The 27,189-nt window shown below is 54.6% G+C and overlaps 9 protein-coding genes across 14 annotated transcripts; 6 read left to right on the top strand and 3 right to left on the bottom strand.

Annotated features, from left to right (window-relative positions):
- Positions 1-327: 327 nt before the first annotated feature.
- On the bottom strand, positions 328-4,311 carry LOC126326126 (uncharacterized). The gene is made up of 3 exons (XM_049995556.1): positions 3,963-4,311; positions 2,969-3,881; positions 328-2,857 (listed from the first exon to the last, which is right to left on the bottom strand). Exons 2-3 carry the CDS (start codon positions 3,316-3,318, stop codon positions 1,696-1,698), a joined length of 1,512 nt encoding a protein of 503 aa, XP_049851513.1. The 5' UTR covers positions 3,319-3,881; positions 3,963-4,311; the 3' UTR covers positions 328-1,695.
- On the top strand, positions 498-1,446 carry LOC126326129 (protein slowmo homolog). Its single transcript, XM_049995559.1, has 5 exons — positions 498-535; positions 701-872; positions 955-997; positions 1,072-1,183; positions 1,272-1,446. The coding sequence occupies exons 1-5, from the start codon at positions 501-503 to the stop codon at positions 1,444-1,446; spliced, it is 537 nt and encodes a 178-aa protein (XP_049851516.1). The 5' UTR covers positions 498-500.
- Positions 4,312-4,341: 30 nt separating the features above from the next.
- On the top strand, positions 4,342-7,650 carry LOC126326124 (1,4-alpha-glucan-branching enzyme-like). The gene is given in 6 exon segments (XM_049995554.1): positions 4,342-4,496; positions 4,588-4,757; positions 4,826-5,013; positions 5,015-6,103; positions 6,186-6,926; positions 6,993-7,650. Coding segments are annotated over 5 exon segments (2,055 nt in total). The 5' UTR covers positions 4,342-4,410; the 3' UTR covers positions 6,708-6,926; positions 6,993-7,650.
- A 10-nt stretch (positions 7,651-7,660) lies between these two features.
- On the top strand, positions 7,661-9,788 carry LOC126326125 (uncharacterized). The gene is made up of 3 exons (XM_049995555.1): positions 7,661-7,789; positions 7,867-8,014; positions 8,178-9,788. Exons 1-3 carry the CDS (start codon positions 7,739-7,741, stop codon positions 9,677-9,679), a joined length of 1,701 nt encoding a protein of 566 aa, XP_049851512.1. The 5' UTR covers positions 7,661-7,738; the 3' UTR covers positions 9,680-9,788.
- Positions 9,789-12,940: 3,152 nt separating this feature from the next.
- On the top strand, positions 12,941-15,114 carry LOC126326118 (nicotinate phosphoribosyltransferase-like). The gene is made up of 3 exons (XM_049995546.1): positions 12,941-13,065; positions 13,172-14,137; positions 14,213-15,114. Exons 1-3 carry the CDS (start codon positions 12,994-12,996, stop codon positions 14,789-14,791), a joined length of 1,617 nt encoding a protein of 538 aa, XP_049851503.1. The 5' UTR covers positions 12,941-12,993; the 3' UTR covers positions 14,792-15,114.
- A 584-nt stretch (positions 15,115-15,698) lies between these two features.
- Positions 15,699-17,581, bottom strand: LOC126326122 (guanylate-binding protein 4-like). Its single transcript, XM_049995551.1, has 3 exons — positions 17,433-17,581; positions 16,274-17,336; positions 15,699-16,211 (listed from the first exon to the last, which is right to left on the bottom strand). Exons 1-3 carry the CDS (start codon positions 17,579-17,581, stop codon positions 15,699-15,701), a joined length of 1,725 nt encoding a protein of 574 aa, XP_049851508.1.
- A 50-nt stretch (positions 17,582-17,631) lies between these two features.
- On the top strand, positions 17,632-19,369 carry LOC126326119 (uncharacterized). The gene is made up of 4 exons (XM_049995547.1): positions 17,632-17,736; positions 17,815-17,839; positions 17,925-18,042; positions 18,112-19,369. Exons 1-4 carry the CDS (start codon positions 17,721-17,723, stop codon positions 19,069-19,071), a joined length of 1,119 nt encoding a protein of 372 aa, XP_049851504.1. The 5' UTR covers positions 17,632-17,720; the 3' UTR covers positions 19,072-19,369.
- A 262-nt stretch (positions 19,370-19,631) lies between these two features.
- LOC126326132 (uncharacterized) lies at positions 19,632-21,904 on the top strand. Its single transcript, XM_049995561.1, has 7 exons — positions 19,632-19,683; positions 19,824-19,991; positions 20,147-20,235; positions 20,304-20,368; positions 20,428-20,543; positions 20,676-21,151; positions 21,285-21,904. The coding sequence occupies exons 2-7, from the start codon at positions 19,953-19,955 to the stop codon at positions 21,688-21,690; spliced, it is 1,191 nt and encodes a 396-aa protein (XP_049851518.1). The 5' UTR covers positions 19,632-19,683; positions 19,824-19,952; the 3' UTR covers positions 21,691-21,904.
- A 2-nt stretch (positions 21,905-21,906) lies between these two features.
- Positions 21,907-27,172, bottom strand: LOC126326133 (queuine tRNA-ribosyltransferase-like). Of its 6 annotated transcripts, XR_007560530.1 has the most exons (5): positions 26,970-27,172; positions 26,713-26,818; positions 25,337-26,644; positions 24,226-25,269; positions 22,989-24,103 (listed from the first exon to the last, which is right to left on the bottom strand). XR_007560530.1 is itself a non-coding variant. In XM_049995565.1 (4 exons), exons 3-4 carry the CDS (start codon positions 22,990-22,992, stop codon positions 21,933-21,935), a joined length of 990 nt encoding a protein of 329 aa, XP_049851522.1. In that variant the 5' UTR covers positions 22,993-24,103; positions 24,226-25,269; positions 25,337-25,872; the 3' UTR covers positions 21,907-21,932. The 6 variants fall into 6 exon arrangements, 4 of the variants coding, with proteins under 4 accessions (XP_049851522.1, XP_049851523.1, XP_049851519.1 ...); XM_049995565.1 differs by lacking the exons at positions 26,713-26,818; positions 26,970-27,172 and adding an exon at positions 21,907-22,665 and having other exon boundaries at positions 22,736-24,103; positions 25,337-25,872; XM_049995566.1 differs by lacking the exons at positions 26,713-26,818; positions 26,970-27,172 and adding an exon at positions 21,916-22,665 and having other exon boundaries at positions 22,736-23,524; positions 23,605-24,103; positions 24,226-25,872.
- Positions 27,173-27,189: the final 17 nt, after the last annotated feature.

The following is a 27,189-nucleotide window of genomic DNA, read 5'->3' on the forward strand; positions in this document are numbered from 1 at the left end:
TCGTCATTTTGTCTTGGTACGCAGCACTGCCATTTTTTTTAGTATTTCTTTTTTTTGTGTAACTGACTGATCTTTTTCTCGTATGCGTTGCCCTAAAACCTGCCTCTGCTTTTGCTTCTTGACTGAACAGCATGGACGACGCTCACGTTGTGAAAGTTTTTTTGGAAGCCGGATTCAGAGTCTATACCAGTGAATTTCTGCTCCTGGGCATTCTCCGACAGAAATTAGAGTTTGACCTCAATTCTATGCTCGATGACGTCAATGCCCTTTTCGGTGCTATGGGCAACGGCATCAATCAACGAAGCACGCGGTCTTTCACTAAAAAATTAAACAGACCATAAGAAGACGCCAGGTCTTTTTCTTTGCATGTTGGACTCCTCAGAAGAGCGTGGCGATGGCCTCCTCTCACGTTCGCATCACGAATCTCGCACAATTTATTTTTTTATATCTTCATGCACCTGGTGAGTTTTTTTTTTTGATACAGAAGTATCATTGACCCTATGTCCAACTCTGTAGAGATCACACACGTTTTCAAGTATGTCGGCAGCAGCCGAATTTACTTTTCGAAGTCGTCGACCATTACTTTTTTCTCGAGCATTTGCATTTCCGTCCTCAACTGATGCGCCTCTGAATTAGACCCGTCTGTCGCTCTAGACAGTGAGGAACCTCACTAACATGTCCCGTCCCGTTCCTTTCGCAGACATCACTGGCGAGACGTGTTCCTCGCTAGCTGGAAAAAGTATCCCAATCCAAAGTGTCCTGAAATACTCAGCGTGGATCTGGTGAACAAGGAAATTGATCCTGTTACCGGCTGCCTCACTACGACCAGGGTCTTGGTCTATGAGAGCGCGGTTCCAATTTGGGTTCGCCCCGTACGTCGGCCGGAATCGACGGGGCTTTTTTTTCTGGCCCTAGATGTGTGTGTACATGTCTCTAACGCGAAGTGCTCTTCAGCTGTTCAAGCAAACGCCGATAATCTTTGTGGAGGAGGCCAGAGGTGCGTCGTGCACGAAGGGACTAGTAGCCGCGGCCGGTGGGGTGATTTTTTCATCACTGACACAAGAGGTTCAGTTGACCCTATCAACAAGAAAATGGTTCTCAAGGCGCGCAACGTGACTTTTGATAAAGTCGTGAAGACAGAAGAGACGTGCATTTACACGCCGAATGCCGAGAATCCTAATTGGTGCGTAGCCGAGGAGGGATTCATGCGCGCACTGCTCTAAGTCTCAGATCTGTCTAACGATTTTTTTTGTGCGACGTGTGCGTCACAGGACGAATTTGCATCAAACAGCGAAATTTGAGTCGGCGGTCAGCGGCGTCGCCTCGATCATCGAGAACGTATTATTGAGCAAATTTAGCTACAACGCCTCGAAGGGCCGGCAAATCATGGAGTCGGCGATTCAGGCCGTGGAGAGCGAGATGCCCGCGTTCTCAAACTTCGAGTAAATACGTGACAGTTTTGCACAAAAAGTGCACCGATCAAAAAAATTGTACCGGTTTTATGGAGGAGGCCGTCAGACGCTCACGCGTTACCTCGGATGGCGCGCGACGGTGTAAGACGGCGTCGCGAGGCGAGTGGATTTCGAGGAGGGGACTTCTCCTTCCCGAGGAGAGAAGGTTTGCATTTGCGAAGTGGCGATAGACAGAGTTTTTATGGACAAAACACGTTATATACGTTCATTCCACGTTATACGTTCATTCGTCGTCGTCGTCTTGCAGCCCGGCTCTTCTGTTGTAGTTTCTTTCCTGCAATTTCTTCTGTGGTTCCTTGCCGAGGAAGTACTCGTGCCTTCCGGTGTATTCCCTGGAGCCGTCGATGTATTCGTGGAAGCTGGCGTAGGCGGGATGTCTGGCGATGATGGAAAGGATGACGTTCGTGAAGTCCCCATCGATACCCATGCAGTTTAGGTCCCAGAATAGGGAGAAGGTGTGCTTGAGGCACCGGTGAATGTACTCTAGAACGAACGCCTCACTGTACCCGGTGAGGGGGTAGCCTTTTTTGTTTCTGTTGGCGGCAGTTTTCCTGGATGTCACGGTCTTGCTCGCGGGGAGAAGAGAGATGAAGGAGACGACAACAAGGTAGATCTTTTCTTCGAGGAAATCGATCAGTCGTTTCATGGATTCCTTAGACTTGTCGTCCCAGATTGCTTGGGAGGAGAAGAACACATTCTTCATCTTTTTTAAGGCATCTTCTAGATCAATGTCGGGCCGAATTGGCTTGTAGCGTCGCATTTCGGCGATGGACGCGACGCACGAGGCGGAGACGCAGCGGACACTGGGAGTCGGGTAGTCAAGGAGTTCGACGAAGGTGGGGAAGGCGAGTGTTATATAGTTCGGTATGTTTTCCAGTTCGCAGAAGGTGATGCAGAACTGCCAAGCTTCCATTAAGTTGATCATTTTTAGCAGTTTTGTATCGTTGACTTTTCCCTCAGGCGATTCGCGTGTTTTGTTGGTGGTCTCTTCGTCGTCGGCATTGTTTTCTTCCGGAAGCTCTTCGTCAAAGCTCAGCGAGGCGTATATGGCGTCCATGGTGGGGTTGATGTACTTTGACAGCATGAATTCGATGCTCTTGTTGTCTTGGTAGCAGGCCATGGAGACCAGCAGGTGAGGCAAGTATTCGAGGCGGTTCAGCGCGATGTCTATGAAGATGTTTGTCAACGAGTCATAGAGGTAGTTAGACTTCCCAAGCATGGACAAGTAGCAGTACAAAATTACTTCGACTACTCGTGGATTGTCGTTTTCCTTGAGAGACAGCTCTAGTATTGGGAGCATTTTCCTTCCCTCATCCTCTATGTGCAGGTTTTGACGCATCATTTCGTCGTACATGTAGTCGATCCACTTGACTCGCAGGTGTCGGCTGGATGGTAGCAGTTCGGTGTCAGCGCGGGGCCCGAAAAAAAAAAAAAACGTTTAGAAAGAGGTTACTTGGTGCACATTGGCGCGTGCATTAGACGCGCGCTCGACGTACCCGCGCGAGGTGATGAGCGAGTTGTAGAGCATTTCCACGCGCTCCCAGTCCTTTATTTCGACGACTTGGGTGTCGGGGTAGCTGTGGGAGTGGAGCTTGCTCTGCCTGTCATGGATGTCTTCTGGGTCTTTGCGAGTGAGTTCGTTGTTAGCTGGGTGGATGGTTGGTTGCTTCGAGAACATATTTGAGGATGGCGATGCTGAAACTTTTTGGGTGCTGAGAGATATGCTTTTTTTTTTCGCCTTTCTTGGTCGATGCTTTGGCATGCGCATTTCTAAAAAAAGAAAAAAAAACGGTCTATTCACAGACTCGAGCGGCGGTTTCGTGGCTGCGTGCGAAGGGGTGTCCATTTTAGGTCTGGCCTGCTTTACTGCACAGCCGAGTGGCGCGGGTGAGTGAAAATTTTTTGGCTAGCGCGTCGGACGGCGTCCCGGTGAAAACGGGTTCGGGAGAGCGCCGACGCCCCGCAGCGCAGTTGCCCGAGCCCGTTGGAGGGAGGAGCGTCGCGTTTCTTGACGGGTGGGGTCTGCGTTGGGGGCGAGTTTCGCGAGAACACGCGCGCGAAGCTGTGTGTGGTGGTGTGTATGAAAATGATTACAGAAAGAGGAGAGGGAGACGCGTCGAGGGGGGGTATTGGTGGTGGTAGAGGGCGCGGTCTTTGGTGGAGCCGATGCGACTTAGCGTTGTGCGGGTCGCGTGTTTTATTTGTGGGGTACGTGGAGGGCGTGGGTTCAGGTTTCCGAGGGCCTCTCCTCTATTGAGAGGAGGGTGAGGGTGCTGCAGTCGAAGTCTTCTTCTTGGAGGAACCTCCTGAACCCTTCGTCGATGTGTATCCATGGGTGGTTTGCTATGCTATTCAGGAACTTTTCGAGTCCTCGCTTGCGTGCTTCAATGAACTGGGGGTGGAATCGGCCTTTTGTTTGGGGGGATCAGCACACGACGCCTTTGAGGTGTCTTTTGGAGTTGTCGCTTTGTCTTTAGGGTTTCGTCATACCTAGTTTGAGGTTGGCCATGATGCCGTTGGTGGGGAGCTTTGCGATGGCGAGACAGCCGGAACGTTTCGAGACGACTCGCACGATGTGCGCTCTGAGCTGGACGAAGTCATTGTATCTTCTTCTCACGGTGGAGGTTTTCTTGAAGTTGGGCAGAGCCGACTTCGAAGGGTGTTAGTGACTGGGAGTACGAGTCAAGGGCTCGTCGTTTTTTCCCGAGGGTCTCAGTACTTCGGTAGTTATCTTATAGGTGGTGTATACGGGTCGGTTGTCGGGATCGGTGACGATTCTTGGGTCTGAGACCTCTACGGTGATGTATTCGGGTGTTTGATACATCGGGAGGACGCAGAAAGAGTGGTCCGGGCGGGGCGTAGCTTTTTCCAAGTGTGCCAGTTCTTTTTTTTTTTTTTTCGTTTTGTTCGTGAGGAGCGGATCAGTTGTTTTCTAGGGATGGTTTCGAATTCCGTCGACAGCGGTTTCAAGGTGATCGAGGACGATCCCTACTTGAGGCCCTACGCCGACTCGATTAGGGAGAGGTACGCCGGAGCGGCGTTGGCGTGCAGGCGGGGCGGTGTTTCCTGCTGGGGGGAGGTGGAATTTGACAGGTTTTTTTGTTTTTTTTTTCAGGTTTGGCAGGTACAAGGAGGTGAAGGCGGCGATCGAGGAGTCGGAGAAGTGCACGCTGGTCGAGTTTGCGGGGGCGTACAAGGTGATGGGGCTGCATCGGACGGAGGGTGGGGTGAGGTACAGGGAGTGGGCGCCGAACGCGCATCGGTTGACGTTAATGGGCGATTTCAGTACGTTTTTTTTCGAGTTGCGAGTTTTCGAGAGTTCGTTTTCTCTATTTTTCTCTGACGCGGTGAAGATGGGTGGGATCCGAGGGCGAACCCGCTGGGGAGGTTGGAGTTTGGCTTTTGGGAGTTGTTTTTGCCGGACGGGGACGGCGCGCCGGCGATAGCGCACGGTTCCAAGGTGAAGGTGTGTGTGTGGGTGAGCGAGGACGATTACATGGTGAGGATTCCCGCGTGGATTACGTACTGCGTGCAGGAGGGCGGGGGGGGGGGTGTACGACGGGGTGTTTTGGGACCCTCCTGAGAAGTACGAGTTCAAGTACGAGCGTCCTGCCGTGCCCGCCGGTTTGAGGATTTACGAGACGCATATAGGCATGGCGGCGTCGGAGCCGCGCATTGGCACCTACGCGGAGTTCAAGGACGTGGTCTTGGACTATGTGGTTGATTTGGGGTACAACGCGATTCAGATTATGGCGATTATGGAGCACGCGTATTACGCGTCGTTTGGGTACCAGGTGACGAATTTTTTCGCGCCTTGTTCTCGATATGGGACGTGCGAGGAGTTCAAGGAGTTGGTGGACGAGGCGCACAGGCGCGGATTGTTGGTGTTCCTCGACGTCGTTCACTCTCACGCGTCGAGGAACACGGAGGACGGGTTGAACAATTTCGATGGGAGCGGACATCAGTACTTCCACGACGGACCTCGGGGGTTTCACTCTATTTGGGACTCGAGGCTGTTCAACTACGGGTCTTGGGAGGTGAAGAGGTTTTTGTTGAGCAATTTGAGGTACTGGGTGGAGGAGTATCGAATCGACGGGTTTCGATTCGACGGCGTCATGACGATGATTTACCATTCGAGGGGCATTGGGGGGACGCCGACGAGGTACGACGAGTATTTCGGGCCCATCGTGGATCAAGACGCGATGGTCTACTTGATGCTCGCGAACGACATGTTGCACTCACTGCACCCGAACATCCTGACCCTCGCAGAGGAAGTCAGCGGGTTCCCGACCATGTGCAGGCCCATCGAGGAGGGCGGGATCGGATTCGACTACCGATTCGGGATGGGGATCCCGGACAAGTGGATCGAGCTCCTGAAGAAGCCAGATGAGGAGTGGAACATGGGCAACCTCGTCCACGCGCTGACCAACAGAAGGTGGAAGGAGAAAACGATCGCGTACGCCGAGTGTCACGATCAGGCCCTCGTCGGCGATAAAACGATCGCGTTCTGGCTGATGGACAAGGAGATGTACACGGAAATGACGACCCTGAAGGAAAAGAACATCATCATCGACCGCGGGATCGCGCTCCACAAAATGATACGACTGATCACGATGAGTTTGGGCGGCGAGGTAGGAAAAACTAACGGAAATCCACGAAAAAAAAAAAAAAAGAGGCTCTAACGGATTTTATTTTTTTTTTTTCCACACAAAGGGATACTTGACTTTCATGGGCAACGAATTCGGACACCCCGAGTGGATCGACTTTCCCCGCTCGGGAAACAACTGGTCCTATCACTACGCTTTCAGACGCTGGTACCTCGCCAAGGACCACCTCCTGCGGTACCAGTACCTTCACCGGTTCGAGCGGTGCATGAACAAACTCGAAGATCGATACCGCGTCTTTCAACTTAGCAGCTACGTCTCCCTGAAACACGAGTCCGACAAAGTGATCGTGTACGAGCGGGGGAACCTTGTGTTCGTGTTCAACTTCCACCCCACTCAGAGCTACTTCTCGTACCTCGTCGGCGTCCCCTCCGACCACCCTTACCAAATCATCTTGGACTCCGACTGGAAGGAGTTCGACGGCCACTGCCGAAACGACCCCTCCTGCGTCTTCCATCCCACGGCCAAGCCCCAAAACAACAGGCCGTTTTCCATGCAGGTGTACTCCCCGTCCAGGACAGCGGTCGTGTATTGTCCTGTCGACGAGTGCAAATCTTCTCTTCTGGACTAGAAAAAAAATAATTTTTTTTTTTTTAAGGAATTGCAAAAATAAATTATTGCCGAGCGCAATCACTTTTCCTGTGTCCTCCGATCGCGTCTCCCGTTTTCTACGCCGACCTTCCGCGATGCAGGACTCAGCAGTCATCGCCGAGACGAACCGCGCGGCCGACCTGGCGAGCGCGCGCACCGGCACCTATCTCTGCAACACCTGTCGCAGCCGCCTGTTCCAGTATGAGGGCTCCGTTACGATAAAACCGCCACTTGCGCATTCAGATTACTGACTCTTCCCGCAAAGATCCTGTCGCAAAACCGCGGAGTCCCCCAGTCTCCTGGTCTTTTCCGACCTCTCCGCTCCCGTTAGCGTCAAGCCGGATAGCTACGCCGGCGAATCCGCGTTCTGCAACTACTGCGGGTCGTACGCGGCGGCCGTGGTCGACTTGGACCCCGTCACCGGAGAATACATGCCCTCGAACGGCAGCGAAACGAGGCATTACATAGTTAGCCAGAAAAACACGTTCTTTGCTCCCGGGCCCGTCGAGAGCGGTGTCTGTTCGGAGCCGTCTCCCACTCCCTTTCCCATGCCCGTCTCTCACCGCACGATTGACCGATCGTTCGAGGCCATCGAACCAGAATTCAAAAAAGCTGAACTCAAAAAAGCTGAACTCAAAAAAGCGGAACCCAAAAAAACTGAAGCTGCGAGCAAACCTCCCCCGAATGCCAGCAAGAGCCTCTGCCTAGAGCCCTCTAAAAGCACCAGTTCCTCTGTCATCAGCACGCTGGCCTCTAGTCCGGTGGCCATTACCTGCACCGCCATCTTGGCCATATGTTCCGTCACCTACATTGGCTATTCGCTCCTAAAAAAAAGACCGGGACAAAAAATGTGAACATATATATATATATATAATAGACTGCGTGAACTTTTTTTTTTTTTTTTGAGATCTAGTCCAAGATGTGACCCTCTTCAACCGCGAAAAACACATTGAGCCTGCATGTCCATTTCGCCACTTTCCCTCTCTCTTGTCTCCAGCTATCCCCAGAAAGATGGGAAAAGAATCCGCGGCACTCAGCACAACGACTCGCGCGGCGGCCGCCGTAAGTCCACTGCGTAGTAACCTATTCGGGGACGCACCTCCATGCACATACACTAACACACCCCCCCCCCCCTACAGCCGGCCGCTCAAGTCGAGGAAGTGTACGGGAAACAGATCGAATCGTGCCTGCGAGACGTATTCCACCACGCCGAGTTTAGACCCCCCCAAAAAGAGATCGTCCTCTGCTTCCTGGGGGGCCACGACTGCTTCGTCTTGATGCCAACAGGTACACGTTCGGACGGGCTTGTGCGGTTCTATATTTAGAGCCGTCACGTTGACAGGTTTGCTTGCACGCGTTTGACAGCTGTCACGTTACGCGCGGCGTCTAGGCGCCGCGTGCTCTTCCGGAACCCAAGAGAGGTAACCGAAGCGTTTGTTGAAAAAAACAGGGGGAGGGAAGTCGCTGGGGTTCCAGATTCCCGCGCTGCTGTTCTCGGGGGTGACGCTGGTGGTATCTCCGCTGATAGCGCTGATGCAGAACCAAGTGAAGGCGCTGAGGGAGCGCGGCGTGGCAGCGGAAATGATGAACCACACGCTCTCGTCCGCGGAGAGAGAAAGAGTACTGAAGGACATGAGAAGGCCGCAGCCCAACACGAAGTTGCTGTACATCACGCCGGAGCTGGTACAGACGAAGAATTTCTTCGACACACTGAGGGGAATGTACGCGAGGGGTGTTTTGAGCGCGGTGGTGGTGGACGAGGCGCACGCGGTGAGCGCGTGGGGCCACGACTTTCGCCCGGCTTACGAGAAGCTCGGAGTACTGAAGGAGAAATTCCCGATGCTGCCCGTGATGGCGTGCACGGCGACGGCGACGGAAAGGGTCCAGTTGGACGTGGTGTGCACGTTGAAGCTAGAAAAAAACTGTCAAAAGTTTTTGGCATCGTTCAACCGCCCGAACATTTGGTACGAAGTTCGGTACAAGTCGGCGCTACAGGACGTGTTCGAGGACCTGAGGGCAGCGATCGCATCGCAGGTGGAGAGAGGCGAGCCGTGCGGAATTGTGTATTGCCACAAGAGGGCTGAGTGTGACCAGCTGGCGAGGAGGCTGCAAGAAAGCGGTCTGAGGGTGGCGGCGTATCACGCGGGAATGAGGGACAAGGAGCGAGAGTCAACGTTGTGCGAATGGATTTCGGGGAGGCACCACATAGTTGTGGCGACGATAGCGTTTGGGATGGGTATTGACAACGCTAGGGTGCGGTTCGTGCTTCATTACTCGATGCCGAAGTCGTTAGAGGATTTTTATCAAGAATCGGGCAGAGCTGGTCGCGACGGCGGGCCGTCGAAGAGTATTTTGTATTATTCGCGCGAAGATCGTGACCTTCGCCAGTATTTGATCAAGAAGGAGGCGAAGCAGAGAGCTGGTTCGCACAGACAGCTGGCTTTTTCCAAGTTGGTTGAGTACTGCGAGAGGCCGGTTTGCAGAAGGAGGATGCTTCTCTCTTACTTTGGAGAGAGCGTTTCGTCGGACCTTTGCGGGTTGAATTGCGACTGCTGCTCGAATCCCGAGGCGGTGAGAAGGAGTATGCGGTTTCTCGAGCCAGTTCAGCGCCTCGAGAGGTTCCTCCAGACGAGTTCGAGGGGGGCGGCGCGGCGCGAGCGCCCGAAGGAGTTGGAGGAGGAGGGTCGTAGAGGGAAGAGGGTGTACGTGTCGTCGGAGGACCTCGAGGAGGCGGGGGTTGACTTGGATGCGTACTTGGTGAAGTTGGAGCGCGAGGAGGAGGAAGAGAGTGCTAGGTTCGAGAGGTCGTCGTCGTCGTCGTCGTTTAGGCCTCTTTCGCTGGTTCCGCCGAGTCAGAAGTCGTTTTTGCCGGCGAGGTCGCTGCTCGAGCACGCGAGGAGCATGAGGGTAGCGAAGGGGCAGAAGAGGCTCGAGTTCGCGCGTCCTCAGTAGGGGCGGGCGGCCTGAGGGGGGGGGGGGCGGTCGGCGGCGGGGGGCTGGAAAGAGGGACGGTGAGTAAAAAAGAAAGAGAGAGAGGAAAAAAAAAAAAAAAAAAAAAAAGGCCGCAAAAGGGGAGTTGTCGCACGCGAGATACGTACGTGTTGTATTGGAGATGAGGAGTCGTCGAGGGAGACGGAAGAGATAGGTGGGAGTGGGGGGGGGAGAGGGAGGGATGGGACGGGGGTGAGCGGAGAGTGGTTGTTGAAGAGAGGGGTGGAGTGGTCCTGGAGGGGCAGAGGGACGAGGAATTTTGCGAATGGGAGAGTGTTTTGTTGAAGTTCGAGTTGCCGGAGTTGGTCGGCTTCGGATTTTTCGGCTTGGAGTTGGCGTTTTTTGAGGTTGAGGAGGTCTGGGTCGTGGGAGTAGGCGCACTTGTCATCGTACTTGCAGGAGCCGCGGAGCAGCATGTTGTTGCAGGCTTCTGATTTGAGGTTGTGAGAGTAGGGACAGGAGTCGCCTTTTGAACAGGAGCCGGATCGGTAGAACTTGCAAATGGTGTCGAAGGACATTTGTTTGCCTTGGTGCAGGAAGGGGCAGGCGTCGCCTTTGAAGCACTTGTGCTGGAGCCACAGGTTGCACACAGTTTGGCGGTGTTTGGGGCCTTGCTTGGGGCCTTGCTTGGGGCCTTGCTTGGGGCCTTGATTGGGGCCTTGCTTGGGTTCTTCGTTGAGTTTTCTCTTTTTTCGGGGAGTTTTGGCTTGTGGGGGTTTGGCCTGGGGGGGTTTGGCCTGGGGGGGTTTGCCCCGGTGGTCGTTGCGGGGGCGAGGTTCGCGGTTGGAGCGTTTGCGGTTGGTTGAGGGAGAGTTGGCGCGTTTGGACTTGAAAAAGGAGGATTTGACGAATTTGGGGTTGATCGCGCCGGACAGGACGAGGTGGGGGTTCGGTGAGTCGGCGACGACCGCGACCGCGTCGGGGTGCGAGAATGAGGGGTCGGTCGGGTCGGGGTCGGCCGGACCGGGGTTGGTCGAGAGAGCGGTCGGATCGGGCTCGGTCGGGTCGGGGTCGGCCGGATCTGGATCGGTCGGGTCGGGGTCGGCCTGGTCGGGCTCGGTCGAGAGAGCGGTCGGATCGGGCTCGGTCGGGTCGGGCTTGGCCGGATCTGGCTCGGTCGGATCGGGGTCGGCCTGGTCTGGCTCGGTCGAGAGAGCGGTCGGATCGGGGCTGGTCGCGCCGTCGATTGGGCCGCGGGGGGGAGAGCCGGCGTCCGTCGGAGGTGCTCGCGACGCGGCGGGACAGGCGGACGGCGAGTCCGAGAAGGATGACAGGTGGTGGAAAAAGAGGTCGTCCAGGAGCAGGTTGGGTGCCATGAGGACGGCGCGGGCGGCGTCTCGAAGGCGAGGGTCCAGGTGCGGGGGGAGGGTGAATTGGAGGGCCGAGAGGGGTGCGTCGCCGTCCTGTTGAGGAGGGAGTCGACGAGAGGAGATGGAGAGGGAAAGCTGTCGGGATAGGTCGGAGCGGCGGCGGAAGTCAAGGCGTAGGAGGTTTGGGTCGCTCAGGAGGACGGAGAGCGCGGAAAGGAGGTGAGGGGGCGCGGAGAGCTGGAGGCGCGGGCGCGGCGCAGAAGAGAAAGGGTGACAAGTCGAGACGAAAGGTTGTCGATGGTGGGGCAGAATCGAATCGTAGGGATCAACGCAGAGAAGAATCGAATTGACAGAACCACTTCCTTGGACAGAGCGAGCGACCATCAATTCGCAAAGCGGATGAAGATAGAGATTCTCCAAGCAGTCCTTGGCGAGAGACGTTGTGTCAAACGATCGAATCGTGCGTACAAGTCCGAGTGTGGCGGCGTGTCTAACGACCCAACAGCCCTCGGTTCCCCTGAACCTCCGGTAAACCTCGACAATTTCAGCTCTCAACCTGGCGTCCTTCGGAACCATCTTCCACACCCGGTACAGGTGCGAGAAGACCCAGTACTTCACCGAACACGACCAATGCTGCGGCTCCTCCAAAACAAGCCTACAGACGTCTCTCATCAAGGGCCAATGTCTGCCCGGATCCGCCTTCAACAGCCACTTGGTCGCCCTAACCAACGACGCCGCCAACCTGTCGAGGTTCCTGTCGAGGTCTCCGTCGAAACTCCCCCCCGAGCAGTCTCCCGCGGTCCTTCTGCACAGCGGCAACACACCGGCCACCAGCCTCGACACGAACCTCTCCAAGATGGGCCTGTGTCGCCCCCTCTCTGACGACACGACGAGTCTGGCAAGCCCCTCGACGCACTCGACCACCCTCACCACCTCCCCCTCCTCCAACCCCCTAAGGCGATCCGGGACGCCCGACGAATCGCCGGCAGCCAACAACGCCCCCAGCCCAGCGTCCAACTCGCGCCTCATGAACCGAATCAACCGCCTCGCCAAGCACCTCTCCGTCCTAGCCACCCTCGACCAAAACGCCACCACCGAAAAATCGTCTATCTCGGAAAAATCCAACTCCCCGTAGCCCAACAACGAACGACCCGACCTAGCCGCCGCGTACTCCAACACGCCGCGCTCCCCGTCCAAATCCAACGCTCGAGACCTCACCAAACGCCCCAACGACCCCCAGTCGCACTCTCCTCGACCACTCACCACCCACTCCGCCCACCTCGACGCGTAACTCCTATCCCGCTCACACACTCTCGCCACACACGCGGACAACTCCACCCCCATCCGACGCCTCCACTCGTCCCCTCCCCCCCCCCTCCGCGTCCGCGAATCGACCGCGCGCCGCCAACAGCGCGAGGACCGCCCCGTAGAACGAGGCACCCCCCTCGCCGCGCGACCCGCCCGCCGGCACCGACGACCGCGCCACGTGTTCCAGCGCGCGCATCGACGACCGCGCAATCTCCCTCTCCGTCGGCGAACTCGCACACGCAAGCTGCCACCCGCACAAATCGACGACCTCTTTCAGCGAGCACATCACAATCTCCTAGTTCCATCAAGAAGGGGACTCCTTTCAGGCTCTTCTGTCCAGGTCCGTACCCATTCGGAAAGACGAATCCGAAAAAAATATTAAAAAAAAAAAAAAAAAAAAGATAAACCTACCAGAGCGCGCGCGAGAACCAACGTCCCCCCCTTGACAAGAGAACGAAAATTCAAACTTCTCAAAGTGCGCCTCTCAATGCGCGCCTTCTTCAAAGTGCACCTCTGGGACCTCCCACGGCTCCTCCACGACTCGAACTCGTAGGGAAAAGTGAGACTCGCCCTCAAAAATGTTTTTTTTTTTCCCCCTGTCAAAAACGATTTTCTATAAGAAAAATTTAGTTGGCGCTTGTTCCCCTGAATCAAGAGATGAGCAACCCGTTCAGATGCAACAATTCGTACGTCGGCGCTCTGCTCACCGACTACTACCAAATCACAATGGTACGGACCCCTCCCGCGCGACCTGGGGTCTCGCAGACCCCAACCGCCGGCAGTTGCGCACGCTGACACGTCACACTTCTCTCTCTCTCTTTTTTTTTTTTTTGAGGCGTACGCGTACTGGAAACTGGGCAAACACAACGACCCGAGCGTCTTCGACCTGCTGTTCAGAAAGAACCCATTCAACGGCGAGTTCACCGTGTTCGCCGGACTGGGCTCGGCCATGCGCTACCTGCAGGAGTTCCGGTTCTCTGACGACGACATCGCCTATCTGAAGAGCATCATGCTGAATCAGAGAGACGACCTCGACTCCGCCTTCTTCGACTGGCTCAAAAACACCACCCTCCGCGACGTCAAGGTCTACGCCGTCGACGAAGGAACCGTCTCCTTCCCCTACGTCCCGCTCCTTCGCGTCGAGGGACCGCTCGCGATTTGCCAGCTACTGGAAACCACGCTGCTAAACCTCGTCAACTTCGCCTCCCTCGTCACCACCAACGCCGTCAGGTACAGACTCGCCGCCGGACCAGACAAAAGGCTCCTCGAATTCGGACTCCGCAGGGCTCAGGGACCGGACGGCGCCATGGCCGCCTCCAGATACGCCTACCTCGGCGGCTTCGACGCGACCAGCAACGTCAAGGCATCCCAGGTCTTCAACATCAAGCCCAGCGGCACGCACGCTCACTCGTTCATCACGAGCTTCAGGTCCACCTCCGACCTCAAGTCCACTCTCCTGTTCAACAAAAACACCAACCGCGCCGAAAACTTCCTAGAAGCCGTCCTGCAAAAAAAAAAACAGCTGTCTATCCGAGAAAGCCACGAGGGCGAACTAGCCGCCTTCGTGGGATACGCCATCGCCTGGCCAAACTCTTTCCTTGCTCTAGTCGACACCTACAACACGCTCAAAAGCGGCGTCCCGAACTACGTCACCGTCGCCCTCACGCTCATCCAATTCGGATACGCCCCACTCGGCGTCAGACTCGACTCCGGAGACCTCGCCTACCTCAGCAAAGAAGCCAGAACATACATCTCAACCGTTTCCCAACGAATGAACGAACCAAAACTCTCGCAAACCTTCGTACGCTCCCATAAATTTCTGTACCTTCTCCTTCGCACTTTACACGCATCCCCCCACTAACTCCTCCCCCCACAGATCGTCGCCAGCAACGAAATCGACGAAAGCACCCTCCTCTCCTTCAACCAACAAGAACACGAAATCGACGCCTTCGGCATCGGCACCAACCTCATCACCTGCCAAAATCAAACCTCGCTCGGCGGCATCTACAAACTCGTCATGATCAACAACCTCCCCTGCCTCAAAGTATCTCAGGACATCTCCAAAATCAGCATCCCCGGTCGCAAGGACACCTACCGCTTCTTCGACGCGCAAAACCGACCTCTCCTCGACCTCATGTGCGAGTCCACCCAACCACCACCGCAAGTCGGCGACAAAATCATGTGCAGACACCCGTTCCAAGAAACCATGCGCACCTTCGTCATCCCGCACAAAATACAACTCCTCCACAAACTCGTCTGGGACGGCGGGCTCGTCCTCGACCTCCCCCATCAAGAACACATCCGCAGCTACATCCAAAGCCAAATCACCTCTCTCAGAAAGGACCACATTCGCTTCCTAAACCCCACTCCGTACAAGGTCTCCCTCTCCGAACGACTCTACCACACCTTCCACACGCTCTGGCTCGCCGAATCCTCCGTTTCCTGCATCCAATAGACCCCCGCCCCTCCTCCGTCACGAACTGAGCCGGGAGGGCTGCGGCCGCCGCCAACGCGCCCCAACAATTTCCCCTTATTTTTTGCGCCCCAATAATTTCCCCTCTTTTTTGCGTCCCAATAATTTTTCTTATTTTTTTCTCTTCTTCGACCCCTTGTGCGCCCTGTAGTTCTTCATCGTCTTCTCGTACAACTCCATGTAAAACGGACGCCTCATCGCGCTCGCCGGCAGAGGCACCCCCAACTCCGTCAAAATCTGCTTGCACTCCCTCACCGAACCAGGCGTGTGATCCACGTACTTCTCAAACACCTCCTCCAACGGATCCGACCTCGCCGCGCTGCGCTTCCTCCCCACCCTCGCCACCTTCCTCGACGGCGGCGACTCCCCCCCCGACAGCTCCTCCTCCACCTCGTACCGCTGACCCTCCTCCAACGCTCCTCCCTCCACCTCCAACGCTCCTCCCTCCACCTCCACTCCTCCCTCCACCTCCACTCCTCCCTCCACCTCCACTCCTCCCCCCTCCCTCATCCTCGACTCCAACCACTTACACGTGTCAACCGCCGACTTGCACCGCTCCACCAACCTCTTCCTCTCACCCCCTCCCATCTCCTCCCCCCTCGCCCTCCTCAATATCGACTCCACCGACCTCCTGCACGCCCCCACCCTCGACTCCTCCTCCAACAAACTCTCCCCCCTCCTCGATGCGCACTCCTCCACCTTCTCCTTTATTTCCGCCACCTTCCTCTCCTCCTCCTCCAACGCGCTCCACAGCTCTCCCCCCCCCCCCCCCTCTTCCTCCTCTCTCCGCTCCCCCCTAACGCCGCCAACGTCTCCTCCAACCTCTTGCTCTTCTCCCTCAACTTGCCCCGCACCGCATTCAACTCCTCCTCCTTCGCCTCCACCCCCCTCACCGCCTCCTCCAACTCGCCCTCACCCCTTCCAACTCGCCCCTCACTCCTTCCAACTCGCCCCTCACTCCTTCCAACTCGCCCCTCACCCCTTCCAACTCGCCCCTCACCCCTTCCAACTCGCCCCTCACCCCCTTCAACTCCCTCCTCCTCTCCTCCAACTCCCCCCTCACCCCCTTCAACTCCCTCCTCCTCTCCTCCAACTCCCTCCTCCTCTCCTCCAACTCCCCCCTCACCCCCTTCAACTCCCTCTCCTTCTCCTCCAGCGCCACCCGCCGACCCTCCAACTCCTCCTCCCCCCTCTCGCTCGCCGCCTCGCCTCCTCCAACTCCCTCCTCAACTCCCCCACCCTCCCCACGTACCGCCCAACCACCTCCCCGTACTTGCTCCCGCAAAACTCCACGTAGGTCCTGTACATCGCGCCCGTCGCCACCTCCCCACTCAACTTCGAAAAATACACGTCCTGCACCTCTCTCTTCCACGCCTCCAACAACGCCTCCACCGACTTGTACCTGTCCACCGACACCCTCTCGCTAAACGTCGCGTACAACCTGCTCAACACCCTCTGACTCACCTGCGCCGACCGATCCTGATTCTGCTTCACCAACCCCTCGTACTGCACCCTCATCTTCCCCTGCAACGCCTCCATGTACGCCTCCGTCTCCTCTCCCCCCGCATACCTCTCGCTCTCAAACATCTCCCTCGCCTCCGCCCTCGACTTCTCGTACAACTCGCCCAACTTCTCCTCCGACATCGCCTCGCTCAGCTTCGCATGCATCGACTTCTTCCACTGCTGGAACACCTGCTCCATCACCTTCCGGTTCTCCAACATCGAAATGCTGTCCCACGTCGACTCTATCGACGGTATCCCACCCGTGTTCATCGCCTTCACGTACCGCCTCAACATCTCCACCAACCCAGACCCCGTCATGTTCTTCCCGTAAACCTGCTTCGGTCGCACCTCCTCAAACACCTTCCTCACCAACTGCTCGCACTGGCGCCGAAACTCCGGACGCAACTCCCCGTACTCCACCGCGTCCACCGACTGCAACTTCGACTCGTCCTCCACCGGCCTCACTATCGTAAAACAATCCCTCCTCCTAAACGCCCTCTTGATGCTCTCTCTTATCCTGTTCTTCCCCCTCTGTCCCTCGTGCTCCCCCGGCCTCTCCCTCAACGCCCCCTCCAAATACTGCGCCGCCGTCATCGGCCTCCCCTCCTCGTCCCTCAACTGCAACGTGAAGTCCCTCAACAACCACAAAAAGTCCGGGAAGTAGTACCCCACCTCCCGACCCCTCGGCGACGCCTTCGCACTCATCAACTCCACCAAATTCGTCACCAGCGACAACGAGTCCAACGCCCTCTCGTCTATCACCCCCACCGAATTGTACACAAAGTACGACGCCATCAACACCGCCAACGAAAATATCTTTATGTCGTGCGTCTGCGCCTTCTCCACCGACCCCAACCCCTCCGTGTCCACCAATATCACCGACATCTGCCTCTCCCCCCTCGTCGCCACCCTTATCGGACTCCCCCACACGTACACGCCCCTCGTGCACGGATTCACCGTCGGACCCACCGCGAACCCCGACTGTCGACCCAGCAACCGATTCATTATGTAACTCTTCCCCGTCCTGCAAAACAAACAGATCGCCATACATGCCTACACATCAATATGTACAACTCTCTCAACCGCGGCGCTCGCCCTCAACCCCCCCGCGCGCACGCACCTGTAGCATCCAGCTATGCAAACCACCCCAATGTCTCCCTCTATCTCCTCTATCAACCGCCCCGCCTCCGGCCTCACCGTCAGGCACCCATTCGCCCCCACTGACACCAGCGGAACAGGCTCCGTGCTCTCACGCGCGCACGAGCTCATCGTTGACAATGAAACTCGTCCGCGCAAAACAGAGAACAATAAATATAGACCCACCCGCACCCGAAACCTGCCAAAAAAAAAAACTTCGGCAAAATCTTTCAATCAACTCGGTACAACATCCTGACCCAAGCCGTCTCTTATGTCCTGTACTCCAGGTACACCCCCCCCCCCCCCGCTCCCACTCGCTTCGTCACCCCTCCCCGCCTAACGCCTCTCACCCCTCCCCGCAACAGAAAAAATCGCCTCAATCGACATAACGTACTCGTCCAAAACCGCGAAAATTTTTTGCAAAAAACCAAAAAATAAAAACACCCCCCCTCCCTAACCAACCCCCTCCACCCAGCACCGACGACCGAGTCGCCGCCATTCGAGGCTCCAGGATCGACTTTCTCGCCAACTCGGTCCTCTCCCCCGGGTACACCGTCAAATTCAAAAATGACACCCCCGTCAAACCCAGCCGCGTTCGTACCTCTCTCTCCTCTTCTTCGCACCCCCCCCCCCCGTCCAAACCCTAACCTCCGCTCCCCCAGGCCATGTTCCACGATGCCGACCAAAAACTGCTCGTCTCCAACCGAGAATACCCTAACGTCCTCCTCAGCATCGACGCCGAAACCGGCAAAAACCTCAGCGAACGGCGCCTCATGATGACCTCCGACGACCACATTCAGCCCATCGACTTCACCATCCCCTCCCTCAAATTCTCCCAACACAAACAAGGCGACGTCCTCAACCTCATGTGCATCCACAACAACCAATTCTTCAACCTCAACTGGGACCTCCGAGAAAACAAACCCAAACAACTCATCTCCCTGGAAGACAAATACGTCAACAAATCCTCCAACTTCATGGGCATCGCCACCTCCTCCACCGGGCAAATCGCCGTCGGAGACGACAACGGCACCATCAGACTCTTCAACTCCCCCTCCAAACTCCCCCCCGGAAAATTCTACAGACGCGCGAAAAACAACCTCAGCCAACTCGCGGACCCCATCAGACACGTCGACGTATCCAGCGACGGCAAGTGGGTCATCTGGACCACGAAAACCTACCTAGCCATCGTCTACACCGAATTCGAAAGCGAAAAAGGAGGGGGCACCCTGTCCGGCTTCGACAAGCCCATGGGCGCCAAAAAGCCACAAGCCCTCATCCTCCGCGTCGACCCAGACGAGCTCAAAAAGCACGACATCAAAGAACTTGATCTGAAAAACGGCCAATTCGATAATGGACCCCACCTCGACGCCGACACCAACAAAACCATCATCGAAGAGGAAATCGTCGCCTCCACCGGAAACTACATCCTCCGCTGGAAATTCAGACCCATCAAACTAGAATACCACAAACCAAGAGAAAGACCCATCCTCATAAAACCAAAATTCTATCGCTGCAAAGAAAAAATCGTCGACAAACAATTCAAATACAACACCAAGGGCGTCGTCACCGCCTTCGACTACGAACTCTCAGACCTCAAACTAGATCCCGACGAACAGTAAACAATAATTAATCAATATAACACTCCTAAAAAAAAAAAAGAAAAAAAAAGAAAAAAAAAACCTCTCGACTCTCTCCACCACCTTTTTTCCCCAAACACTCTTCAACCCTACTCCCAACCAAAAAAAAATGCACCCCAGCCTACAACTGTTCTACTTCCTCAACCTCTTTGTCCCCCTTGTCCTCATCTTCATCACAATCTACCATTGCTTCGTCATCTCTCGGGGACTAGAAAAGTAATCAACCACACACCCCCCCCGCACCCCACCCTCGCACCCATATGCCATGTCCGCTCATGCTCCCCCGCGCCCCCCCCCCCGCATGTCTGTCCCTTTCAATTCGCCACTTTGGCCCCATAAATAAAATACACCCCTATCGTCACCACCTGCTCTCTCACACCTTTTTATACCGCCTTTCTTTTGCATTCCCCCGATTCAATTTCCCAATCAAACGGCGCCCTCCCAATCCCCGCAACAGACCATGCCCAACCTCCCAAAATACCCATCGCGGCTCAATCGCCCCGCACACCTCTCTTTTTAAATTTCAAAAAAAACGTGTGCACCGGGCCTCTCACCCACTCTTCTATCAACTTTCTCAAACATTACTTCCGTCCCGTATGTCTCTCGCCGTCCCACCACAACCCCTCTCCTCCCACACCACAACCCCACTCGCGTCCCGCATCGCCACCACCCCCTCTCTAACCCCCTTCTCTCCCCTCCTCAAACGCCACCACTCGACCCCCCCCCACCCCCAGAACGCGACAATGTTAACTTCACCTCCATACTAAGCACACCCGCACACACACACAATAAATACGATACATACACGACGCACACACAAATATCGTCCGCTCACACTCACCTCGAAAAAAAAAATCTGTGCCATGAAGCGAATCCGCCTCCGCTCAGACCAAGAACTTAAGGTATCCACACTCCCCATCCCCCCCCCCCTCCCCACACCGCGCCACCCCTCGAGCCCGGCTCACCCCCTCTCCTCTATACCAGCCCCGCTCTCGCCCCCTCATACTCCTTTTTTGACCACTCTGTATTGATACCTCCGGGCTTCGACTCCAACCAGGACCTCCAACACTCGAACAGACCCGACCTGTGCCAAAAAGACTCCGCAAAAACCCTCCGAACCCCTCCCAAACCCAAGCCCGACGAAAGGTGTGTATTCTCTTTGACATTTTTAATCGCTGTTTTTAAACCCTTCTCTCTGACGCTACCTCGTCCAGGAAAATCGTCCCACCCCCTATCAACGACGAGAAAGTCCCCCCCTTGCCCTCCGAAAAACGCTCCAGTACGTACTCGTCCCCAGCCCGTCTCCCTCTGCAGTCAAATAACTCAAAAAAAAAAAAGTTATCGGGCCTATTCTCTATAACGCCGAAGAATTGCTCCCAGAACTGGATCCACACATACACAACTACATCCAAATCAACGTATTCGCTCAGCACCTAACAACCGAAAGTAACCAAGTACGTACTCCCGCACATCTCCGCCCCTCTACGCGCTCTTCTAAGTGTCAAAAGAGAAGGCCACACAAAAAAACTAGTACTTTTAAGCTTTTTTTGACAGACCGCGCTAACTCTGAACGACGGGGGATCAAGGTCAAATCCAGCGAGCTGTGGGGAGCCAAGCCCTACACCAGCGACAGTGACGTCGTCTGCATGATCTGCCACAGTGGCATTTACACTCTCATGAAGGAAACTCCCAAATTTTACCTCCTTAAAGTTATTTTGTACATTCTTCCTGGCGCAGCGTTCTACGAATCTTGTGAGCGACATGGCATCAAATCTCGCACGTGGGGACCGCATGAGGTCAGCCTGCTTCCTGTAAGGGCAGAAATCATCGACGCACCAGACCCCGTAACTCAACTTCGCTTAGAATATAGACATCTTCGTACAATAGAAAAAAACACAGCGAAGTACGTCAGTCACTCCAATCCAGCCAACAGTAATACAACTATTCGAGAATTCAAGGGCAAGGCGTTCCATGAAAAAAAAATATCTGAACTAGAACACATGATCTCTGAAATCCTCCCAAAGGCAACCAGGCTTCTGTTCAACCTCAGTAACGAATTATGGTACGCACTCAAGACAAACACACACCTGTCAAGGATCGCTTGTAGTCTTGACCTGACAAAAAAAAAATTAGTACACAGCCATACATACAAAGTACTCTAACCCACCTCACTCGTGCGTGCCCTCCCGAGACAGCTTCCAGTACAGCCGAGAAATGATCTTCGATCGTGGCATCGACCCCATGCAATGGGCCAGCTATCGACTGAGGAACTCTGTGGTCGTCCTAGAATCCTCCGTTCGATACGAACTGTCTCGAGAACAGCCGTCCCAACAACCCCTGGACCCCTCTGTCGAGTCCAAGCCGCGCACGCATACCTACGACACTTACAGATGGTCCAAAGTTCTCTCTCCTACCGAAAAAACGCGCGAGTGGTATTCCAAAAACGAAGTCCCGCTGAACGAGCCGCACATCCAGGTCCTGGCAAGCGGCCTGGACTGGTCGCAAATTGTGTGGACCGAGCGCTCCGTCCGTATCAATAACGTGGAATACAGCGTCAACAAGCTGTTCTGGATCCAAATACATAAAATCACAGAAGATTGACAACCCTTACTTCAGCCTTAGCAAATCGCAAATTGACGTCCCCAAATTCGAAATTTCCGTACCCAGATGCTCTGTTCTAGCGCCTCGGTAAAAAACCTCTAATCCACACACGTCTCAGATCATCTGTGTATCTGTCCCCTTCAAAAAAAAAAAAATACAAAAACCGTGTCGAACGTGTTACGTAGGACCTCAACACGTCCGATCTCTGGAAACATATGAAGAGAATTTTCTCAATTTTTTTTTCACTTGTATTTACGCCTCTTCGGACTGTCTGTTGAGGAAGAGGACCAAGAAGCGCTGGGTGAAGAACTGGCCTGCCTGTGCCGCCGAGACTGAGACGACCTCGTATACGATCGCCCATCGTCCGTTAAGTCATACCTCGCTTGGCCGCCGCTATAGCGATCGTCATTCGGAAACGGTGAGCGCGAAACGGAACGACTCAAAGACCTTTCTCTCGGCGAGTGTTCTAAATTCCTTCTGTCTCGAGGCGAGTGTCGGGACCTGCCGCGCGAATGCGCGGGCGTACGAGAGTACCTTGATCTTTCATCGTCGGACAACTCTCTTTCAGAATAACGTCTATCGTAATGTCGATAACGCTTATTATGGTCACCATGTCCATGAGGAGGTGATTCATTGCGACGTAGCTCGCCTCTGCTAGACGACTCTCTCTTCAACTCTTCCAATCTCAACAATATCTTCTGCTCCTCCCTCTTCAGCCTCTCCACCTCAGACGGATCGTAACCCTTGCTCTTGCGCCTCCGATGCTCCGGATCCAACCCCTGACCCTCCACATAGTCCTGACTCACTCCCACCGCCTGCCCAAACCTCCTCTGCTGTGCCTCCTTAAGCACCAGCTCCCGGTGCGTAGAAATGGACTTGTCTTCCTCCACCTCTCTGCACTCCGCCCTCCTCCTCCGACTGCTCGCTATCTCCTCTCGCTTCTTGCTCATCATCTCCTCAATCTCCTTCGTCCTCCTAATACATGCGTACACATATCAGTCATACACGTCTACACACACCCTCCGCCCTGCTACGCCGCACGTACTCCACGTCCAAAATACCCTCGCTCTCCGCCCAGTCTATCAGCTCGGCCTCGACCTTCCTCTTCTCTTCGTGTTCTAGAATCTCCTTGTTCGCCCTCCGATGCACCACCACCTTCTTTTCGGCCGCCGCCTCTCTCTTCTTCTGCTCCTCGTACGACAGCGCGTGAGATCGCACGCCCTTCACCAACGCAACGTTCCGCTGCACGTAGCAGTTCGTCCCGGACCCCCGGGCACTCCGCAAACCCACGTTGTTGTACATCCTGCGCGACGCAACACCCTCTCTCAAGCACCTCGTCCAAAAAAAACCCTCTAACACATCACGCGGTTGCTGCACCGTCACCAACGCCTCGAGGATGCAACGCTTATACTAAAAATAAAACCCCCCGCATGCCAACTGTCTCTCCCTTCTTCCCCGAAAAAAAAAAACACACACACACACACACACACAACGCCCTGTGTGTAGCGCACACCCCCTCACTCCACCCGTCCATCACCTCTCGCCCAACTCCGCACCCGTCGCCCAATCACCCTTGCTCGTGGTATACGCGGAGTGCCTCTTCACGTAGCTCTCTAGCTCCTCCACGAACCGATAACAGTCTATCTTCTCTCCCACCTTGTACACCGGATTCTTCATCACGTACTCCACGTAAATGTCCTTGTAAATCTTCGACAGCTCCAACTGCAAGTTCGGCACCTCAGGACCCGTCATCATCGCGAACTTCAGCCCCGTCGCTGGCTCAAAATAGTGCAACTTGTACGTCGTCGTCGTGTACGAATAAAACGTATTTTGTCTGTTTCACGCGGCAAGAATGTAGAGTGTCAAAACCCTAAAACGCAACCTCTCATATCCACACACGCGCGCTCCGCATACGCCACCGGTGACGTCTTCTCAACAAAGCTTTTTAGCGCCATCAAAAAACCAAAAACCAAGTCTTGCTCCTGTCGGCGAGTTTTTCGCGGTACGGTCTCCCGCTGCCACTCTCGATAGTACAAGCAGTTCTTCTTCCTGTCGAAGATGTAAAAACAGTATATCATATCGCTGTAGCCCCTCAGCAGAAAAAACAAAACTGTACATTTTTCGAACTGAGCGAACTAAAAAAAAAAAGCAAAACACACGACGATCCGTCTACCTGCAATCCTCTTTTCTCCCTTCTTGGCAATCCGAAAAAAACCCCACGCGCATTTGCGACAGGCGGTCGCCGCCCAGATGCCCCTCCAAAACCTACATCGCGCCACTCAGTATCCTTTCCCTGATCTCCTTCATGAGCCTCGTCATGCGGTAGAGATTGTGTATCGATCCGAGCTGCGAAGCGACTGGCTCCTTCGCCTTGTACAGATGGTGAACGTAGGCACCCGAGTGACAACGACACCTGGGGAAAAGTGCAAAAATGAAAATTAGAGACGCGCAGCTTGCCACTTCGACTCCCTGTCTCTCGACCCACTCTGTCCAACCTCGTCGGAAAGATGTGTGCAGAGACTGATACACACGTACACGGGACAATCGCACAAATCAACTGGTGGACTTTGAACTCGCTCTGCAAAACTCTGTCCCTTCAAATTGACAAAAGATCCATCTGCAGTGAGCCAACTGCCATGTCGCCCAGCACGAGTAGGATAGGCCGAATCGAACGTGTCAATGCCAAGTTCGACGCCCCGCAGTATAGAAGGAACGTCTCCAATCCCCAGAAGGTGTACAGGTAACGATCTGGGTATCTTGGGACATAAATGCGAAAGCAAATCGTACATTTCCAGCCGATTTTTTCCAAGACTCCCGCCAATAGCAAACCCCTGAAAAGGGCGCCGAGAAAGATACTCTAAACTCGCCTCTCTCAAACGCACGTCCGTACCCCCGTGAATAATAGCGTACATCACCTGATGCCCCTGGTCCTTCAAATGCTCCTCTAGCGACCGGGATTCCCATCGGTGGGTTCGGTGAAAACAATCAATAAGCGTTTCAAAATCCGCCGAATTGGGCAACAAAATATCCAACGGCAAGATAATATTGGCACCAATGCTTTTTTGCGCTTTCACACTGATCTCTGGAGTCAATTCTAAGAGCTCTCCATTTCTGTAGCTCCGAAACGTAACACCCTCTTCGTCTATCTTTAACACCAACCCTCTATTTGCCCCCCCCGCACAAGGATTTCTCCACTTACTCACCGACTTCCCTTTTAATTCATCCTGAGGACCAGTCGACGCCATAGAAAACACTTGATACCCACCGGAATCTGTAATCAATGGACCGTCGTACCCTATGAACGCGTGCAACCCACCCGCTCTCTTCACCAAGTCCACTCCAGGATGCACCATCAAATGATACGTGTTCACAAATACCATCCCCATCTCCAACACCTCCCTCGATGCCAACGCCAAATCCACACACTTCAACGCGCCCGTCGTCGCCACCGGCACAAACGCAGGCGTCTCTATCAACCCATTAGACGTCCTTATCACGCCCACCCTCGCCCTACTCCTCCTGGACTCGTACAACACCTCATAGTCAAAACCGAACGACGACACCCCTCTCAACCCGATGCTCATCAACCCTCTCTGCTATTAGCTCCTCTAGTACGCATAGTACATACGCAACCTCTCGCACGTACCTCGGCTTCTTCCTCCCGCGCAGCGCACGCAGGCTCCACATCACCTCCAAATTTGCGAAAGAGACACCTTCCTCTGGCGCCTGTCAACGACAAAATGACCTCACCCTGCCACACACACACACGTGTATACAATAGTTCATCGCCCACCTCTGCGAACGGCGCTCGGCGCTCTTCTGCTCACGTCACCTCTCTCCCTCTCGCACGCCTAGAGTCTCTGGCGCGCGCGAACCGCAGGCAGGGGATCCACGTTCCGAGCATTCGCGCCTGCCTTCCACAAAACCTCTAGACATCTCTGATAGGTCCGTCTCGTCACACAACGCACTGTCAATTTTCGCTGCTATTATTAGCACATCTTTTGTTGTACCGAATTCCCTGAGGGACGCCCCAGACGTCCCTCGTCGACGTGGAGCCCCTTCGAGCGCCAGTAACCTCAAAATATAAAGAACTCCCGCTCGAAGTAGACGACAGCAAAAGAAACACGCCTATATGCAGGCACGCCCTTGTATACAGAGGATACATACGCTTCGACAGAGCAGTTCGGCGACGCTCACTCGAAATCCCACTCCATCTCTTCTTCTTCTTCCAATGAGGAAATTCGAAGGGGCGGGATATGGTCGGACCTTCTGGAGCGATTCTCTTGACGCGACCTTTGTTCGGCAGAGCGATGCTTTTTGTAATCCGACAAAAGTAATTGCTTGGCAAGATACGCCTGGGCGGCGTCTGGGTCTTGGACTTTGCCCAGAAACGGATGCTTCAACAGCTGCTTGGCTGTGGGGCGTCGAGAGGGGTCCTTTTGAAGACACTGGTTAACAAAGTCCTGAAACTCAGCGGAAAAGTTTCGAGTAGACCTTTGCAAATTTTTAAATTCGTGTTCGGGCACGAGAAGCGAAGGCGACGGGTGCTTCATAAGCAACATGATCACTTTCATGGGCTGATTGAGGGCGTACGGAGGACGGCCGTATGCAAGTTCAATGGCAGTTATGCCGAGACTCCAAGAATCGGCTTTGGTGTCATACCCGTTAGTTTCTGAGGGGTCCAAAACTTCGGGGGCCATGTAACAGACCGTTCCTACGAACGTAGTACGCTTTTGGTGGTATTCGTCAAGAGCGGTCGACACGCCGAAGTCGACCAGCTGAACCTCTCCGCTTTCGGAAAGCAGGATGTTGGCGCTTTTGATATCTCGATGGAGCTGATGGTGAGAGTGTAAATAGGCGAGACCCTGAAGGGCACCCCGGAGAATGATTCGGATCAACCGTTCGTCTTCGATTCCATTCACGTATCGGTCCTTCAAGATATCCAAACAGGAAGCTAAGCAGGTTGGCCGAAGAAAAAGTTAACAATTCAGTACAACTTTTTTTCTAAGATTTTGAACGTACCGGCCAACCTCTTCATGACCAACCACAGTCGTGTGTCCTCGACGAACGAGCAATAGTATTCTACGATATTCTCGTGGCGACTCCGGCCCAACATTTGGACTTCTTTCTAGATTGGTGTGTGAACGACGCCGCGTCGGGGTGTCACGTCGGTGGTTACGCGTGTGTTAGGCCAAAAAAAAAAACAATAACACCTCTATATACATCATGTGTACACACATCTTCTGTAGACTGCTTCGTCGAACCGGAAAAACACGTACCCTGATATTGTCAAACCTTTCCCTGCTGTGCTCTTCTAATTCAACTATTTTTATGGCGACTTCCTGATTGTCCCGGGACGGAATGATGGCCTGCCATACGAGGCTGCTCAACGCGCCGCTCCCAATTGGGCATATGAGCTTGTACCCACTTGCGTGAAGAGGGTAGCCTTGTTCGTTCATGTGCGAAAATGAGTGGATTGAAAATCTGTCTCGCGTGTGT

The sequence above is a fragment of the Schistocerca gregaria genome, unplaced genomic scaffold (genome assembly GCF_023897955.1).
Source record: "Schistocerca gregaria isolate iqSchGreg1 unplaced genomic scaffold, iqSchGreg1.2 ptg000973l, whole genome shotgun sequence".
In the NCBI taxonomy this organism is placed as follows: Eukaryota; Metazoa; Arthropoda; class Insecta; order Orthoptera; family Acrididae; genus Schistocerca; species Schistocerca gregaria.